The sequence below is a fragment of the Crocuta crocuta genome, unplaced genomic scaffold (genome assembly GCF_008692635.1).
Source record: "Crocuta crocuta isolate KB4526 unplaced genomic scaffold, BGI_CrCroc_1.0 scaffold127, whole genome shotgun sequence".
Taxonomy (NCBI): domain Eukaryota; kingdom Metazoa; phylum Chordata; class Mammalia; order Carnivora; family Hyaenidae; genus Crocuta; species Crocuta crocuta.
The window spans coordinates 11,383,449-11,400,865 of record NW_027532008.1 but is presented as its reverse complement, the minus strand read 5'-3'; the positions used below and the strand labels follow the sequence as shown (position 1 = coordinate 11,400,865).

General features: G+C 47.7%; 2 protein-coding genes across 3 annotated transcripts in view; one reads left to right on the top strand and one right to left on the bottom strand.

Moving 5' to 3' along the window:
• ZBTB17 (zinc finger and BTB domain containing 17) overlaps nt 1-1,504 on the bottom strand; it is a 32,304-nt gene extending 30,800 nt beyond the window's left edge. The window contains 1 exon segment of the mRNA XM_077775483.1: nt 1,388-1,504. Within this exon segment, the coding sequence (XP_077631609.1) occupies nt 1,388-1,394 (7 nt within the window). The 5' untranslated portion in view covers nt 1,395-1,504.
• A 12,371-nt stretch (nt 1,505-13,875) lies between these two features.
• On the top strand, nt 13,876-16,486 carry SRARP (steroid receptor associated and regulated protein). 2 transcript variants are annotated; one of them, XM_077775767.1, is made up of 4 exons: nt 13,876-13,954; nt 14,059-14,438; nt 15,631-15,843; nt 16,050-16,486. In XM_077775767.1, exons 2-4 carry the CDS (start codon nt 14,357-14,359, stop codon nt 16,172-16,174), a joined length of 420 nt encoding a protein of 139 aa, XP_077631893.1. In that variant the 5' UTR covers nt 13,876-13,954; nt 14,059-14,356; the 3' UTR covers nt 16,175-16,486. The 2 variants fall into 2 exon arrangements, with proteins under 2 accessions (XP_077631893.1, XP_077631892.1); XM_077775766.1 differs by having other exon boundaries at nt 15,631-16,486.
• Nucleotides 16,487-17,417: the final 931 nt, after the last annotated feature.

Sequence of the window (17,417 nt, the reverse complement as noted above, 5' to 3'; positions counted from 1 at the left end):
CACCTGCCGGTCATAAATATGAGGTCAATCCTCACACCTCTCTGCCCCTAACTTCCTCATCTATGTAGACACCAAAACCTCTCTCCCCACCCTCTGCCTCTAACCCAACTCAAGACCAGCCTCATTTCTCACCTGGATTCTTCTAGCAGTCTCTTAATGGGTCTCCAGGCCTGCTCCCTTTAATGCCTCCTCCACACAGCCAGGTGATCTTTCTAATCCACAAATCTGATTCTTAAATGGCTTTCCATTAACCTAAAACTTAAAAGTCCTTAACTAGGTTTACAAGGCCCCATAGGACCAGACCCCAGCCTGCTTCTGGAGTCCTACCTCTTATCTTGGTCTCTAGGCAGAGAACTTAATTCAGTTATTCCACTAGCTCCTAAGCTTTCTCACAAACTCCCATCTTCAACCAAGAATACTCCCCCTTTTTTTTTTTGTCTCTGTTAGGTCTCGGCTTCTGGGGACCAGAAGCGCCCCTGGATTCGCCTAGACCGAGTGAAGTGCCTCTACTCTGTTTCCCGAGCAAGGAGAACTTTTCGGCTTTTCTTCCTTCACGGCAGTACGGGAATCGCCTATTTATCTCTAAGGCTCCCACATGAGTCTCCGCTCTAAACGAATAATCACAGCAACGAACACATACAGCATTTACTTTGTGCTAGGAAGTGCTCTCAGCACCTTACACCTGTTACCTTTATCTTTAAAACAACCTTAGGAGGCAGGTTTTGTTACCATCTCTGCTTTATGGGGAAACCCGGGGCACACAGCGAGAACCTAATGTGCTCCAGGATACAGCTGGCAAGCACGGAGTCCGGATTCAAACCCCGGCTGCCTGGCTCCGCAGTTCACACTTTCAACCACTACACCAGGATCAAGTCTGTCTGGTTCACTTGCTCTAGCCTCACAAGCTCTCAGGTGCCGAGCCGCCGTGGGTGGAAGGAAGGAATGAATGAAACAGCCCTATACATGGGCAGTGTCGACCTCNCCCCCGACCCGCCGACGCGAGCTGCCCCAACACCCTGCCACGCTGCGGCCGCAGAACGACCACCCGCCACGGCGCGCGGGGTCAAGGGACGGTGACAGCCCGGCGGCGGGGGCGGAGATGCTCCCAACTGGGGTGTCACCCAAGCCGGGAGGCGACTCGCGCTCCCTCGCAGGAAATGCCGGTCCGCTCGCCCCTCAGCGCTCGCTCACCTGGCGGCGCCCCCCGCCGGGCTGCCCCGCACCCTCCCTTGCCCCGTGGGGTCCCCCCCAGTCCCGGTTCCCTTCCCATTCCACTTCCCTCCCCTCCCCCACACAACCGTCCCCAGTGTCCCGCTGAGCCCCATCCTTCACCGCCTCCGCCTGGCGCCCGGGACTCCCCGGGCCCCGGGCGTTTGCTGGCCCTCACCTGCCATGTCCCAGACCCCACCGTAGAGGGAGGTGCATCACGGCCGCGAGAAGGCCGGGGACGGCACTTCAGAGCAGACAAAGGGCGCCGCCATGTCAGAGTCGGGCGGAACCGACCTCGCCGGCTTCCCGGCTGCAACTTCCGGCGCATGCGCAGCGCCCGCGCCGGCCGAGGCCCGCGGACAGGCGCATGCGCCTTGCCATCCAGAAGTTCTGTATCACAGTACTTGTGCACTTCGAATTGTCCTCATTGTAACCCCTCCTTGGTTTTCTATTCCAAACATAACAGTAACAGCTTCTCCGCGTTCAGTGCTTACTGTGTGCCAGGCACTATTAGACGCTTTACGTGCATGATCTCATTAAATCTTCTCACCAACCGTAGGGGTAGTCTGTTTCTCCTTTTGAAGAAGAAAAAACGGAGGCCCAGGAAAGGTGAACGAATTGCCTGCCCATTGTCACGTATCTTACAAGTGGTGGAGCAGAGATGTGAACCGGTTGTGGCCCCAAAGCTGCAGATCCCCATTTATGTTTTTCTACCTTCTGAGCCAGTCATTGCCCCTTTCTCTATTTAGGACAAATCCAGGATTAGCCTGGGTGTGAATGAGGGTGCTGGAAACAAACCAAAAAAAGTGCAGACTTGAACAGTCCCTCTCTGGCCTCTTTCCAACTTTTCAGCACCTCTAGCCCATGGACTTTACTTCCTCACAGTTCGGGGGCTTTCTCCTTTCTTCACTTCTGATCCTGCTTATTTCCCATGAATTTTAACAACATACTTGTCACCGCCCTGAACTCCTTTGCTCCCTTGTCTTTTTGTCACATGGATTTTGATGAAGTTTTGAGGTGATGGTAGGGTGGTCCGAAGACAACAGCCAAGAAAGAATTCTTGAAGACGTCTCTGGTGCAAAAAGGTGATTTTGTTAAAGCGTGGGGGCAGGATCCGTGGGCAGGATGAGCTGCACTGGGGTCCTGACTGGCAACTCATATACCCTCAGGTTGGAAGGGGGTCAGGGATAGAGTAAGTCCGTGAGATATTTTTGGAAGCAAGTTTTCCAGGACCTTGAGGGGCTAGCTGTTGCTAGGGAAACACCATTTATTACCATTTAATAAAACCTCAGTCATGAGACCCTTCAGATTATATCGGGGGGGCCATAAGCCTGGAGTAGGATATTTTGCCAACATATATCTTGGGGCAGTTGAGATAAAGGAAGTAGACTTACAGGATCCTGGAGGTTGCGATGTTAAGCTAAGATTCTCCTTTGCCCCTAGCAAAGTGTCATCATCAAGGCAGCTGAACTCCTAGAGGGAGGTCACTCTGCCTGTTTCAAGGACTTGTCAATGGGCTATGGGCAGTAAGAGAATTTAATTTTTCATTTGCCTTAGTTTCCCACATCACCATGGCAAGCACTTAAATGCCTTTCCTTTGTTTTTGGGTAGCCAGGAGGGTACAAGAAATATCACACGTATTCCACCAGGTAGGGGGTGGGGAGGGAAGAGGGTGTGCTGTTAGCCTATATTTTGCCCTCGGCTTGCCCCGTGCTCCCTCTTCAGATTTGGTAAGCTTTCCAACCCTCAGTAAATCCTACTGCTCCTTCTCTCTTTGCTTGTACCCACAGCCAAGCACACCTGGAGAAAGTACCCAAAGGGACAGACTATCCCCTACAAATTCACAATGGCTAGGGCACCTGAGTGCCTCAGTCAGTTGAGCGTCCGACTTTGGCTCAGGTCATGATTCACGGTTCATGGGTTCAAGCCCCGCGTCGGGCTCTGTGCTGACAGCTAGCTCAGAGCCTGGAGCCTGCTTCAGACACTGTCTTCCTCTCTCTCGGACCCTCCCCTGCTCACTTTGTCTCTCTCTCTCTCTGTCTCTCTCAGAAATAAATAAAAACATTTAAAAAAAAATTCACGATGGCTAGCCTGAAAAGGAACCTCAGTAAACATGGGTCAGCCAAGTCACCACTCCTCCCTCCACAATAACTTGGGAAACTAAAAAACTCAGTAGCAGTTGACTTCGCCCTTTCTCTAACAGGAAAATCATAGCAAATCTGATAGGACCCCTCTTGTGCTCCCAATACGAAGGACACAAATCTACCTCTGTGTCCATCTGTGTTGGATGTAGTCCATCCACTCCTTCCAGAATCTAAAAAGTTCAAATAGGGGCGCCTGGGTGGCTTAGTCGGTTAAGTGTCCGACTTTCGCTCAGGTCATGATCTCGCGGTTCGTGGGTTCGAGCCCCGCGTCAGGCTCTGTGCTGACTGCCAGCTCGGAGCCTGGAGCCTGTTTCAGTCTGTGACTCCCTCTCTCTCTGACCCTCCCCTGCTCACGCTGTCTCTCTCTCTCTCTCTCCTAGAAATAAATAAAAATATTTTAAAAAATAAAATTAAAAAAAATAATAAAATGTTCAAATACCATTTCCCAGACTCAGCTGCAGTTAGAATTCCAGATACAGATGGGTTCTGCCAGTTGGTAAGATTGGATGGAAGGTGGAAGTGAGGCAGTAGCCATTGTCCTACCCGATGTTAGCCCGTTGCTGCTGACAGGCAAGGTCACACAGATGTGAGGGTTTGTAGCAGCGCATGGTGGCCAGTCTCCTGCTTTACTAGTGTTCAGAAGCGTCTGTGACATGGTGACAGCCAAACTCAGCATTCCAGTGCCTGGGAACCAGCTTCTAGTCCCAAATCTAGATCCATGGATTCCTGCTGGTGGTCTGTTGAATGCCATAATCTCAGTGGTGGCTTCTTGATTCCTCATCTTCCTGATTGTGGCAGAAGTAATAGCCTACGATTGGTGAGTTCCATGGTATTCTGAGAGCCATTGCTAGGGAACCATTCATTCAGCCCCTTCAATAATGTTACAAACACTCAGTTTTGGGGGTGCCTGGGTGGCTCAGTCAGCTCAGGTCATGATCTCACGGTTTGTGAGTTTGAGCCCCACATCAGGCTCTGTGCTGACAGCTCAGAGCCTGGAGTCTGCATCGAGATTCTGTGTCTCCCCTTCTCCCTGTCCGTCCACACCCGTGGTCTGTCTCTCTCTGTCTCTCAAAAAAATGAATAAAAACGTTAAAAATTTTTAAAAACCAAACACTTAATTTTCTGTATTAAATCCCTTTTCGGTTAAGAGAAGACTGGAGACAACATGAGGGATCCTTGTAGTGACGGAAACGTTGTGTGCCTTGACTGTATCAATGTGAATATCCTGGTCGTGATAGTGTTCTATGGTTTTGCAAGATGTTAGCATGGGAGAAACTGGGTAAAGAAGGGCGGTGGAGGAATTGCTCTGTGTTGGTCCTTGTGATTGCATGTGAGCCTACGTTTGTTGGTTGTTTTTTTTTTTCAAAATAAAAAGTTTAAAGAGAAACCCCAGCAATGTTACTATTTCTACAGGAAACCGACCCCCAAGGGGTCAGGTCATTAGATTTGAAGGTGATGCAGAGCTCCCTATTTTGTGCGGAGGCAGGGGAATAGTTACATAAGTTATCAATTATCACAATAAGTATTGTTGCCTGGGGGAAAGTGCCTGATAAAGACAGGCTTTGATAGAGGGAGTGGTTGCTGTAAGTGACCATTATCGGGAAAATGAAGACAATGAGGACTGGTGGGTAGGCTGGCTATTTATAATTTCACTGAAGACTTTAAAAATATATTTAGGGTTTAAAAATATATATATATATATATTTTTTTAGGGTTTAAATTCTCAGCTAAAGACAGGAGCAGAGAAGCAAGAGCCATCCCTGACTACTCTAAAAATTGAATATCGGGGCGCCTGGGTGGCTTAGTCGATTAAGCGTCCGACTTTCACTTAGGTCATGATCTCGCGGTTCGTGGGCTCGAGCCCCGCGTCGGGCTCTGTGCTGACTGCCAGCTCAGGGCCTGGAGCCTGTTTCAGAGTCTGTGACTCCCTCTCTCTCTGACCCTCCCCTGCTCACGCTGTCTCTCTCTCTCTCTCTCCTAGAAATAAATAAAACATTAAAAAAAATTTTTAAAAATTGAATCTCATCTCTTGTAGTTACATGGTTTCTGCAGCCCCAAATTAGAGCTGATCCTGTGGGTTGCTGAACTGTAATATAATTGCAATATAAGTTGTGTTCACAGCCTGGCCAGGTGCATTGAATGGGAACAAGTAGCACTTGGGAATCAAAACAGGGGTGTTTGGGTGGATACAGATGACTAAATTCCCTTACTTTCCAAATCCAAAATTCAATGACTCTTTTACAAAGACATGCGGCCCCTTCCTCCCATTGAATGAAACTAACCCTGCTTTCCCTGGGAAGCACGTACTGACCTTATCTGAGGAAGTTATTTTACAAAGAGATGCTTATTCCTCTCCGAGATCACCATCCTTTATTTGTCTTCAGATCTGAATCCAGTACAGAGTGCCTCAGGGAACAAGCACATGGTCTGCCCAGAGAGGTGATGAAAGAAAGAGAGAGAGTGAGAGAGAGAGAGAAAGAGAGAGAAAGGAAGGAAGAAACAAAGAAACAAAGAAAGAAACAAAGAAAAAGAAGGAAGGAAGAAAGGAAGAAGAAGAGCAAACCTTAGCTAATAAATGAGCTGAACCCTAGAGAGGGTACGTGTAACTTAGACATGCTAAGTCAGGGAGGAAGGAACATAACATTAGATTTGGCCGAATTTATAAATATAAGTGCACATGGCAGACTTGTGAGTTTTACTGTCCCAGCTCTATCAGCTGAGAATGGGTCTAACAGCACAGTTGGTTGATTGATTGATATCTAGACCCAACCGCCGTCTTTATTAAGTGAAGTTGAATTGCCAGAAACTCCTTAGAATAATATCCAAGGAGGAATCTAAACATTTGGGCTAGAGCGCTGAGAGCAGGAGCTAAGTATGCATGTGTTGATGGAATGAGTGAAGGATTATGACTTGCCTGGTTTCTCATTAAGGACTATTGCTGCTGTCTATTACTAAGGGACTCCCTCGGCCCCAGGGCTACCCCCTCCGCTGTCTCCTCCCTTTAGCTATCAGAGGGACACACAGGGCTCTTCACCATCTCTGGAATCTCCAACCAAAGCCCCATCCACCCCCTACACTAATGTCCTCCCAAAGCTCAATAATTATTTACATGTGGGCCATTGCCCAATGAGGAGAAACTGGTGGTTGAGCAGCTTGTGGGGCTGTAAACTTGAAGGGTTGCAGATAAACTGCCAAATATCTACTTATACAATTTAGTTTATTAGTTTGATTATACACAGGTTGTAGATCACGAATTATACAACAGTATCTTAATTTATAAATGCAATGATGTTTTTTTTCTTTGTTAATTTGTCACGAAACAGTTTTCTTGGGGTGCCTGGGTGGCTCTGTCAGTTAAGCATCCGAGTTTGACTCAGGTCATGATCTCAAGGTCCGTAGGTGGGTTCGAGCCCCACATCGGGCTCTGTGCTGACAGCTCAGAGCCTGGAGCCTGCTTCGGATTCTGTGTGTGTGTCTCTCTCTCTGCCCTCCTCCACTTGCACTCTGTATCTTTCTCTTTCTCTCAAAAATAAACACTAAAAATTAAAAAAAAATAAACAGTTTTCTTAATTCTTCAGAGGCATCCTTGGCATACATCCTTGACACACACATTTTAATTCATCTCCATTTTGAAAATGTGACAAAGTACTAGATAAAATAGGGGTACCTGGCTGACTCAGTTGGTCGAGCATGCAACTCTAATCTCAGAGTCATGAGTTTGAGGCCCTCGTTGGGTTTACAGCTTACTTTGAAAAGAAAAGAGAGGCACCTGGGTAGTTCAGTTGGTTGAGTGTCTGAGTTCAGCTCAGGTCATGATCTCACAGTTCATGAGTTCGAACCCTGTGTTGGGCTCTGTGTTGACAGCTCAGAGCCCAGAGTCTGCTTTGGATTCTAGGTCTCCATCTTTCTGTGCCCCTCCCCCCTCACACTCTGTCTCTCTCTCCAAAAATAAATAAACACTTAAAATTTTTTAAAAAGAGGGGCGCCTGGGTGGCTCAGTTGGTTAAGCGTCTGACTTCAGCTCAGGTCATGATCTCACAGTTCATGGGTTTGAGCCCCGTGTCGAGCTCTGTGCTGACTGCCAGCTCAGAGCCTGGAGCCTGTTTCAGATTCTGTGTCTCTCTCTCTCTGCCCCTCCCCTGCTCATGCTGTCTCTCTCTCAGAAATAAATTTTTAAAAAAATAATAAATTTTTTAAAAAATTTTTTAAAGAAAAGAAAAACAATAAATACCAGATAAAATAATAAAATGAAATAATAAATCTAGATAAAAATAATATATTCTTTATGCCCATCATCCAGATTCAATAGTTGTTATGCTACAGGTACTTAATATATCCTTCTTTTCCTTTTTCTTTCTTTTTTTAATCTCTGAAGTGTAAAAAAGCAAACCCCAGGGGTGCCTGGGTGGCTTAGTCAATTAAGTGTTCGACTCTTGATTTCAGCTCATGTAATGATCTCATGGTTTGTGAGTTCGAGCCCCATGATGGGCTCCACACTGTCTCGGAGCCTGCTTGGGATTGTCTCTCCCTCTCTCTGTGCGTCTCTTCCTCTCTCAAAATAAATAAACTTTAAAAAAAGATAAAGCAAACCCCAGATATGTTATTCCATCCTTATATAATTTAGTGTGCAATTCTTTTTTTATGCTTTTTTTAAAATTTTTTTAATGTTTTATTTATTTCTAGGAGAGAGAGAGAGAGAGAGAGAGACAGTGTGAGCAGGGGAGGGTCAGAGAGAGAGGGAATCACAGACTCTGAAACAGGCTCCAGGCTCTGAGCTGGCAGTCAGCACAGAGCCCGACGCAGGGCCCGAACCCACGAACCGCGAGATCATGACCTAAGCGAAAGTTGGACGCTTAACCGACTAAGCCACCCAGGCGCCCCTAATGCTTATTTATTTTTGAGAGAGAGAGAGGGACAGAGCACATGCAGGAGAGGGGCAGAGAGAGAAGGAGACACAATTCAAAGCAGGCTCCAGGCTCTGAGCTGTCAGCACAGAGCCCGACGTGGGGCTGGAACCCATGAACCGTGAGATCATGACCTGAGCTGAAGTCAGACGCTTAACCTACTGAGCCACCCAGGCGCCCCCCCCCCCCTTTTTATTTTTGGATTCCTTCTTTGGAAAGTTCCCCATCAACCTCCCATGTAACAGTTTCTTCATTTGAGTCTATGATTTCATTCAAGGTCGTAAAATGGTGCATTTCTGATGCTATCATTCTTTTCCACATTTATTAGCTGGAACTTTTTAAAAGTTATTTATTTATTTAAGTAACTTCTACCCACCCCCGCAAGGTGGGGCTTGAAGAACCCAAGATCAAGAGTCACGTAGTCTTCCTACTGACTCACCCAGGCGCCCCGGTTGGAATTCTTGTGTAAACAAGAACTTTCCCTCACCAACTAAAGCCAAAGTTACCTGGAAATAAATTCATTCAGAGAAGTAGGATAGAGCTCGTTTCCTTTAAAACAAAAGCAAAAACAACTCTATTGAGATATAATTCACATGCCATATAATTCACCTTTTGCAAACGTATATTTCAGTGGTTTTTAGTATATTCACGGAGTTGTGCAAACATCACTACTCTCTAATTTCAGCACATTTTCATCACCCCAAAAAGAAAACCTTACACCCATTAGCAATCACTCCCCCCACCCCAGCTCCCTGGCAATCACTAGTCTACTTTGTGCTGATGGCTTTGCCCATTTAGAACATTCCATATAAATGGAGTCACACAACATGTAGCTTCTTTCAAGTAGTTTTCAAGCTTCACCCCTGCTGTGGTGTGTATTATCACTTCACTCTTTTTTCTAGTCAAATAATAATGCGTTGGGGCACCTGGGTGGCTCCATCAGTTAACTGAGTTGGTTTCAGCTCAGGTCATGATCTCCTGGTTCATGGGTTTGAGCCCCTCATCAGGGCTCATTGGAATGTTCTCTCCCCCTCTCTCTGCTCCCCCCTCTCCTGCCCTCTCTCAAAATAAATAAACTTTAAAATATTATTATTTAAAATAATAATATTGTGTTGNTATATATATATATTCCTATTTTTGCTGTTATAAATAATACTACTCTAAACATTTGCATACAAGTTTTTGTGTGGACATATGCTTTCACACCGCCAAACAGTTTTCTAAAATGACTACACCAGGGGCACCTAGGTGGCTCAGTCGGTTAAGCATCTGACTTCAGGTTAGGTCATGATCTCTCTGTTAATGAGTTCAAGCCCTGCACCGCTCTGTGCTGACAGCTTGGAGTCTGGAGCCTGCTTGGGATTCTGTCTCCCTCTCTCTCTGCCCCTCCCCCACTCACACTGTGTGTACGTGTGTGTGTCTCTCAAAAATAAACAATAAAAAAAATTTTTTTAAATGACTGCACCATTGAACAACCCCCCCCCAGTAATCTAGGAGGGTTCCAATTTTCCACATCCTAACTAACAGCTGTTATTGTCTGTCGTTTGTATGTTTAATTTCCTTTTTTACTTTTTTAAGATTTTACTTTTAAGTAATCTCTCTGCCCAACATGGGGCTCAAACTCATAACTTTGAGATCAATAGTTGCAGACTCCCCCAACCAAACCAGCAAGCTGCCCCCAATGTCCTTTTTTTAAAAAAAATGTTTATTTATTTTTGAGAGAGAGAGAGACAGAGAGAGCGAGCACGAGTGGGGGAGGGGCAGAGAGAGACACACACAGAATCCCAGAGCCTGGAGCCTGAGCTGTCAGCACAGAGCCCAACATGGGGCTCGAACTCGTGGACCGTGAGATCATGACCTGAGCCAAAGTCTGACGTTAGGCAGACTGAGCCACCCAAGTGCCCCTCCAACATCCTTTTAATTTTCAACTTTCAGAGTGAGAAGTCGTTCTGTTTACTTCCACTGGCATACAACGTGAGTTCTCCTCATTCACTTTTTTAAAATAATTTTTAAGTTCCAGAATAATCTTGGGGGCGCCTGGGTGGCTCAGTCAGTTGAGCGTCTGACTTCGGTTCAGGTCACGATCTCATGGTTCGTGGGTTGGAACCCTGTGTCGGGCTCTGGGCTGACAGCTAGCTCAGAGCCTGGAGCCTGCTTCAGATTCTGTGTCTCCCTCTCTCTCTGCCCCTCCCCAGCTCGTGCTCTGTCTCTCTCTATCTCAAAAATAAACTATAAAAAATTTTTTTTTAATTCCAGAATAATCTTAGATTTATTGAAGTTGCAAAGATAGTACAGAGTCCTTTTACACTCCACCCTCAATTTCCTCTATTGTTAATGTCTTAGGTGAACATGGCACTTTTGTCAAAACTAAGAAAGCAACATTGGTCCAGTACTGGTCGCTAACCTCCAGACTTCATTTGGATTTCATAGGTTTATCTGCTAACGTCCTTTCTTGGTTCTGAGGTCCATCCAAGATCCCAGAATGCATTTCATCATGGCGTCTTCTTATCCCCCTTCCTTCTGTGATGGTTTCACAGCCTTGTTTTTCATGATCTTGACCATTTGAGAAGCACCAGGCAGGCGTTTTGCAGAACGTCCCTCGGTTTGGATTTTCCCTCCATTTTCCTCACGATTAGACTGGGATTATGGTTTTTGGCAGAAGGAGACCACAGATGAGAAGCGCCTTTCTCATCACAGGATCCCAGGAGTGCAGGGGGCCTACCCGGGTGCGGTCACTTCTAAGTCATCTAACATAAGCAACAATATCTAGGTAGAGTTTCTTTTCTTTGATTTTTGCACAACATAGCAGTTTTCTTTTCCTGCTGTAACAAAGTACCACAACCTAGTGGCTTAAAGCAACACGAGTTATTATCAGTTGGTCAGAAGCCTTACATGGGTTTCACTGTGTTGAAATTAAGTTCCTCCATGCGGGTTCGAGGGGGAAAATCCCTGTCCTTGTCTTCTCCAGCTTACAGCAGCTGCCCAAATTCCTTGGCTTCTGGCCCCTTAAACCGCGTACAAACCCAGCAATGACAGTTCAGCCTCACATGCTGCCTCTGGCCTTTTCCCATCAACATATCTCTTTCTAACCCAGCCAGGAAATGTTCTCCAATTTTAAGAACTAGTGTGATTAAATTGTGCCCACTTGGATAATTCTGGATAATCTCCCCTTTTCAAAGCCCATCCCTGTGATATTGTGATTTATAAGAAATATATTTCTGGAGGGACCTGGGTGGCTCAAGGTGGTTAAGTGTCAGACTTCGCCTCAGGTCATGATCTCATGAGTTTGAGCCCCACACCAGGCTCCACAATGACGGGGCCGAGTCAGCTTGGGACTCTCTCCCCCTCTCTCTCTGCCCATCCCCCTCCCCTCAAAATTAATAAATAAGCGTCAAATATAGATAAGTATAATACAATACAACACAAATATTATATAAATAAATAAATATATATATATTTCTGATCTTTGTTCTGGTTCCCGGCCTTTGGAATTGCCCAACTGTTGAGGGCCAGAAAGGTGTCTTTTGTTATGTTAACAAGGCCACTTTTAGAATGCGCCTAGGTCACTTAAGGAGTTGCCTGGTTGCCAGGGCAACCAACAAAGTGATTAGAGTTGGAACTTCCAGCCCCACCCAGTCACCTCAGGAAGGGGTGAGGGGCTAGAGATTGAGTTCAGTCACTAATGGCCAATGATTTAGTCAATCACGCCTGTTGAACGATGCTCCAAAACAAACAAACAAACAAACAAAAAACACCCAAAAGGACAGGGTTCAGGGAGCTTTGGGGCTGGGTGAACACATGGAGGAGATTCTTGAAGAGTGGAGATTCCGGGAAGAGCGTTGCCCTCAGAGACTATTAGTAACTCCACCCCATTCTCCATCCCTTGCCTGTGCATCTCCTCCTTCTGGCTGCCCCTGAGTTGTATCCTTTTATAATAAACTGATAATCTAGTAGATAAAATGCTTCTCTGACTCCTGTGCTCTGCTCTAGCAGATAAATCCAACCCAAGGAGGGGGTCGTGGGAAACTCTGATCTATAAATCAGAAGCACAGATGACAACGTCGAATTGCAATTGGCATGACCGGTGGGGAGACAGGAAGTCATGTGGGACTGAGCCCTTAACCTGTGGGATCTGATGCTGTCTCCCAGCAAGGTAGTGTCAGAATTGAGTCAATTGCTTGGTGGTGTGGGGGGAAAAACCCACATACATCGGAACTGATGGTAGAAGTGGATTACCCTTAATCACAAATGCAAAGTCCTTTTTGCTGTGCCAGCAAACACAGTCGCAGGTTCCGGGGACTGGGGTATCCATATCTTTGGGACCATTATTCTTATACCATAGAGTTCCTTGTGATGTATAGAAGTGATATTGTTTCCATTTAACGTAGCAATACTGATTTTCTTTTTAATGTAGATTTCCAATAAATGAGCAAACAAACAGAAACAGGCTCATAAATACAGAGAACAAACTGGTAGCTGTCAGAGGGGTGGGCGTGAGACAATAGGCAAAATAGGTGAAGGGAATTAAGACTTACAAACTCCCATTTATAAAATAGGAGCATCTGGCTGGCTCGGTTGGTAGAGCATGCAACTTTTTTTTTTAATGTTTTATTTATTTCTAGGAGAGAGAGAGAGAGACAGCGTGAGTAGGGGAAGGTCAGAGAGAGAGGGAGTCACAGACTCTGAAACAGGCTCCAGGCCCTGAGCTGGCAGTCAGCACAGAGCCCGACGCGGGGCTCGAACCCACGAACCGTGAGATCATGACCTAAGTGAAAGTCGGACGCTTAACCGACTAAGCCACCCAGGCGCCCCAAGTATGCAACTCTTGATCTCAGGATTGTGCATTTGAGCCCCATGTTGGGTGTAGAGATTACTTTAAAAATCAATTTTTAAAAAAGGTTTTATTTATTTAAGTAATCTCTACACCCAACATGGGGCTTGAACTTACGACCCTGAGATCAAGAGTCACACACTCTTCAGACTGAGCCAGCCAGGCACCTCTAAAAAAAAAATCTTTAATTAAAAAAAAAAGAAAGGAAGTACAAAAAAGGATGAAAAGTACAGCATAGGGAATGTAGTTGATAATATTGAAATAGTTTTGTATGGTGACAGACGGACAGAGGGTAAGTACACTTACCGTGGCGAGCATTCCTCATATGTGTAAACGTCAAATCACTAGGTCATAAGCTGAAACTAATATAATCCTCTATGTCGAGGCACCTGGGGGGCTCAGTCAGTTAAGCGTCCAACTTAGACTCAGGTCATGATCTCACGGTTCATGGGTTTGAGCCCCGAGTGGGGCTCTGTGCTGGCAGCTCAGACCCTGGAGCCTGCTTTAGATTCTGTGTCTCCCTCTCTGTGTGCCCCCCGCCCCGCCCCCGCTCTCACTCTGTCTCTTTCAAAAACAAACATTAAATATATATATATATATAGTATGTCAACTATACTTCCCTTGAAAGTATATATATACATATTTCAGTAAAAACAGTTGGTTTAACGGATGTTGTAGACTGAATGCGTCCTAATCCCTGGTGTGATGGTATTAGGAGGTGGAGCCTTTGGGAGGTGATTAGATCTAAGGAGGAAGCCCTCAGGATAGGATTAGTGTCCTGATAAAAGAGACCCCAGAGAATACTTCTGCCTCTTCCGCACTTGAAGCTTGAAGACATCGCGGGAGCGACAGCCATCAACGAACTGGTAAGTGAGTTCTCATCAAACACGGAATCTACAGACATCTTGATTTGGGCTTCCCAGCCTCCAAGATCGGGAGAAATACATGTTTCTTGTTTAACTCCCAACAGGCTAAGACAAAGGACGTGTAGGAAGTGGCTGGGGTTGAAAGAAATAAGTATCTGTTTGGTGGAAGAAGGCCTGCCTCCCAGCGACCCTACAGCAGGTCTGTTGACATAACCCTGTGGCTCAAAGCGATCCCCCAGCTGCCCCAGGCCAGTTCCTGTAGCTCCTGGTGGAATTCACTCGGCAGATCCGGATCCGGTAAATATAAAAGGTCTGGTCCTTGGGTGGGGAGCCTCATCCTGGAAGAAGCTGCTGAGAGTGCTCCTCCAGCCTGAGCTGTCCAAGGCTTTGTGGAAAGCAGCGATGAACCCTTCAGAAGACCCCAGCGCCCCAAAAGCCAGCCCCAAGGTCAGGGGCCTTGAGACAGACGGGAAGACCAGTTCAGGTAAGAGGTGGCAGAGGGGCGTCAGCACTTTCCCAAGACCAGCCAAAGGGGGCTGGAGAGGGCAGAGACCCTTCCTGGTGCTTCCAGGATTCTCAAGCCACGGGTGGGCTTCTTTTATTCCCTGTGTTAACAAATCTACCAGAATATAAGCTTCTTTCTGAGCCTGTGTTGTGATGAAAAGCACGTAGTTAAGAGAATGGATTTATTTGCTGTTTGGGTTACTCAAAAGTTAATTGTTTAAGAGTACAGGCTTTGTGGGGGCACCTGGGTGGCTCAGTAGGTGGAGCATACGGTTTGGGCTCAGGTCATGATCTCGCAGTTCGTTGGTTCGAGCCCTGCATGAGGCTCTGCTGACAGCTAGCTCAGAGCCTGGAGCCTGCTGCGGATTCTGTGTCTCCCTCTCTCTCTCTCTGACCCTCCCCAGCTCACGCTATCTCTATCTCTCTCTCAAAAATAAATAAAACATTAAAAAAAGAGTACAAGCTTTGGGGAGGGCGTCTGGGTGGCTCAGGCGGTTAAGCGTCGGACTTCAACTCAGGTCATGATCTTGTAGTTTATGAGTTCAAGCCATGCTGTCAGGCTCTGTGCTGACAGCTCAGAGCCTGGAGCCTGCTTCAGATTCTGTGTCTCCTCTCTCTGCCCCTCCCCTGCTCTCTCTCTATTTTACTTCTGAGGGAGAGAGAGACAACATGAGTGGAGGAGGGACAGAAAGGGAGACAGAATCCGAAGCAGGCTCCAGGCTCTGAGATGTCAGCACAGAACCGGACATGGGGCTCGAACTCACAAGCCGCAAGGGATCGTGACCCCAGCCGATCGCTTAACCAACTGAGCCACCCAGATGCCCCCCTCCCACAATAATGTTTTTTTAATGCAGAGCCTCATCCCTCCCACCCCTCCTCCAGTGCACCAGAGTCTGCATGTTAACGAGCCACCCGTGCAGCTCCTGTGCAGTCTGGGAGCTCTGATGTAATGGACTCTGCTCCAGAAAGCAGATGGCTGGTAGGGGGAAGCCAGGATTTAATCTCAGGTCTCCCTGAGGCTGGACCCACGCTTTTAGACTCCACTCTCCTTCCCGTCTTCCTGTGTCAACCAACCCTTTAAGGGAAGGGTAGTTAAACCCCTTAAGGGCGGGCACCAGCCTGGAAACCACACTCCACTGCTAACAGACCTTTGGTCTTTTCCCTCCTTCTAGGTGGGAAGCCGGGCTGCCATCAGAAGGCCATCCCCCCTGCGCACCTAACTTTCATCATCGACTGTGCTCGTGGCAGACAGATCTCCCTGACGGCACCCCCAGTGCTGCCCCGAGCCCCCAGTTCTAACCCAGGAACTGTCACCCCACCAATGAAGACGTATATCTTGTTCTGTGGAGAAAACCGGCCGTACCCGACTCAGAAGGCCCCCCTGGGTAGGGGACACCTTGCCCAGGCCACGGGGACTGTGCCACCCTGTGAAGGGACCGGGGCCCCAGCTTCCTCTCCAGTCAGTCCACTGGGCCCCCAGGAGGCTCCCGAAGCCAAGGGGAGCCCCTTGAAGTCTGTGCCCTCAAGGTCTTCAGCTTGGGGAACTGTTATAGGCTCGCTCAAAGCCCTCTCCTCCTGTGTCTGTGGGCAGGCAGATTAACCAGAAGAGCCCGGCCATGGGGTTGTTGGCACACCAGGCTCGAGAGCTCGGGGACTGCAATTCCCAGAACCCAACGCACGCCTCTTCCCAGCCAAGCAGAAGTCTCTTGTGCCTGAGCCAAGGAAGGGCCTCGATCGCTAAAAGACATCTGAAACAGCCACCGAGGATGCTAGGTGGTACACTCAAGGGTATTCCGCCTTCCTCCTTTCTCTCTTTGTGAGCCTTGGAGCAGAAGCAGGATCAAGGCACCTCCACCTGGAAAGAGACCAGTTCATTCATACGGCAAATTCTAATGCAGCACCTTCCGCTTCAGGCTCTGCAAAGTGCCAGGGAAGTGCTGGCTTTCTTGGAGTTCTTGCTTGGGCGGTGGGCGGGGGTGAGGGAAAGAGCTAAATATGTAACCAAATAAAGATGAATTTGAATAGCGATGAACTGAGTGCTGTGTAGGAAGGGAAGTGGGGTGCTGGGATGGGAAGTAATTGGGGCAAAGAGCTTTTCTGATACGGTGGGTGGCAAAGGCCTCTAACAAAGTGTGATCTAAAAGATGAGAAGGTGGGGCACCCGGGTGGCTCAGTCTTAAGTGCCCGACTTCGGCTCAGGTCATGATCTCGCGGTCCAAGAGTTGGAGCCCCACGTCCAGCTCTGTGCTGACAGCTCGGAGCCTGGAGCCTGCTTGGGATTCTGTGTCTCCCTCTCTCTGCCGCTCCCCCACTCACACTGTCTCTCTCTCTCTCTCTCTCTCTCTCTCTCAAAAAGATGAGGAGCCAGCACTGTGAAAATCCATGCTTCCGGCGCCACCTGGCTGACTTCTGACCCCAGGGCTGGTCAGTGGGGGGTGGGGCGGGGGGGGATGGATGGGTGCGACAGATGGGGGGAAACTTCCAGGAAATCCGAACTGGGAAATAAGGGAAACTGCTTCTCAAGAGGGGGCAGAAGGTGCTCAGAAAGGTGACGGAGTATCACATCTGAGCAGACAAATAGGAGCGACTATTTAGCAGCCACTGCTACCAGCCTCAGGTGCCCCTGACCATACAGGGGATGGGTGGTCCCTGCCTCCCCAGGCAGCCATGTTACCCAGCAGGAAGTGGGGTCACTGGAGGTGGGTGTGTGTAGGTCTAAGAGGCACCGCTATGTGAAATGCTAAATCAGCTCATCTGAGGAAGTGTGTCTCAAAGCTTTCTGATTAAAATGGCTGAATGTCCATTTAGATACTCAATGACTATTTTACCAGTTTCCTACAAACACATGCATTGGCCGTTTGCTCTAGGCCAGGGCACCAGCCTCCTTGCAGAGCCGGCATGAGAAGGCACAGATTAGGGAGGTGAGGTCCAAAATGCTGAGGCCTCACAGACTGGTGAA

Excerpts from the sequence above, each read along its gene's own strand:
- SRARP (XM_077775766.1), top strand. The coding sequence starts at position 14,357 with ATGAACCCTTCAGAAGACCCCAGCGCCCCAAAAGCCAGCCCCAAGGTC. Across the intron at positions 14,439-15,630 it reads AGACGGGAAGACCAGTTCAG|GTGGGAAGCCGGGCTGCCAT; the intron begins GTAAGAGGTGGC and ends CCCTCCTTCTAG.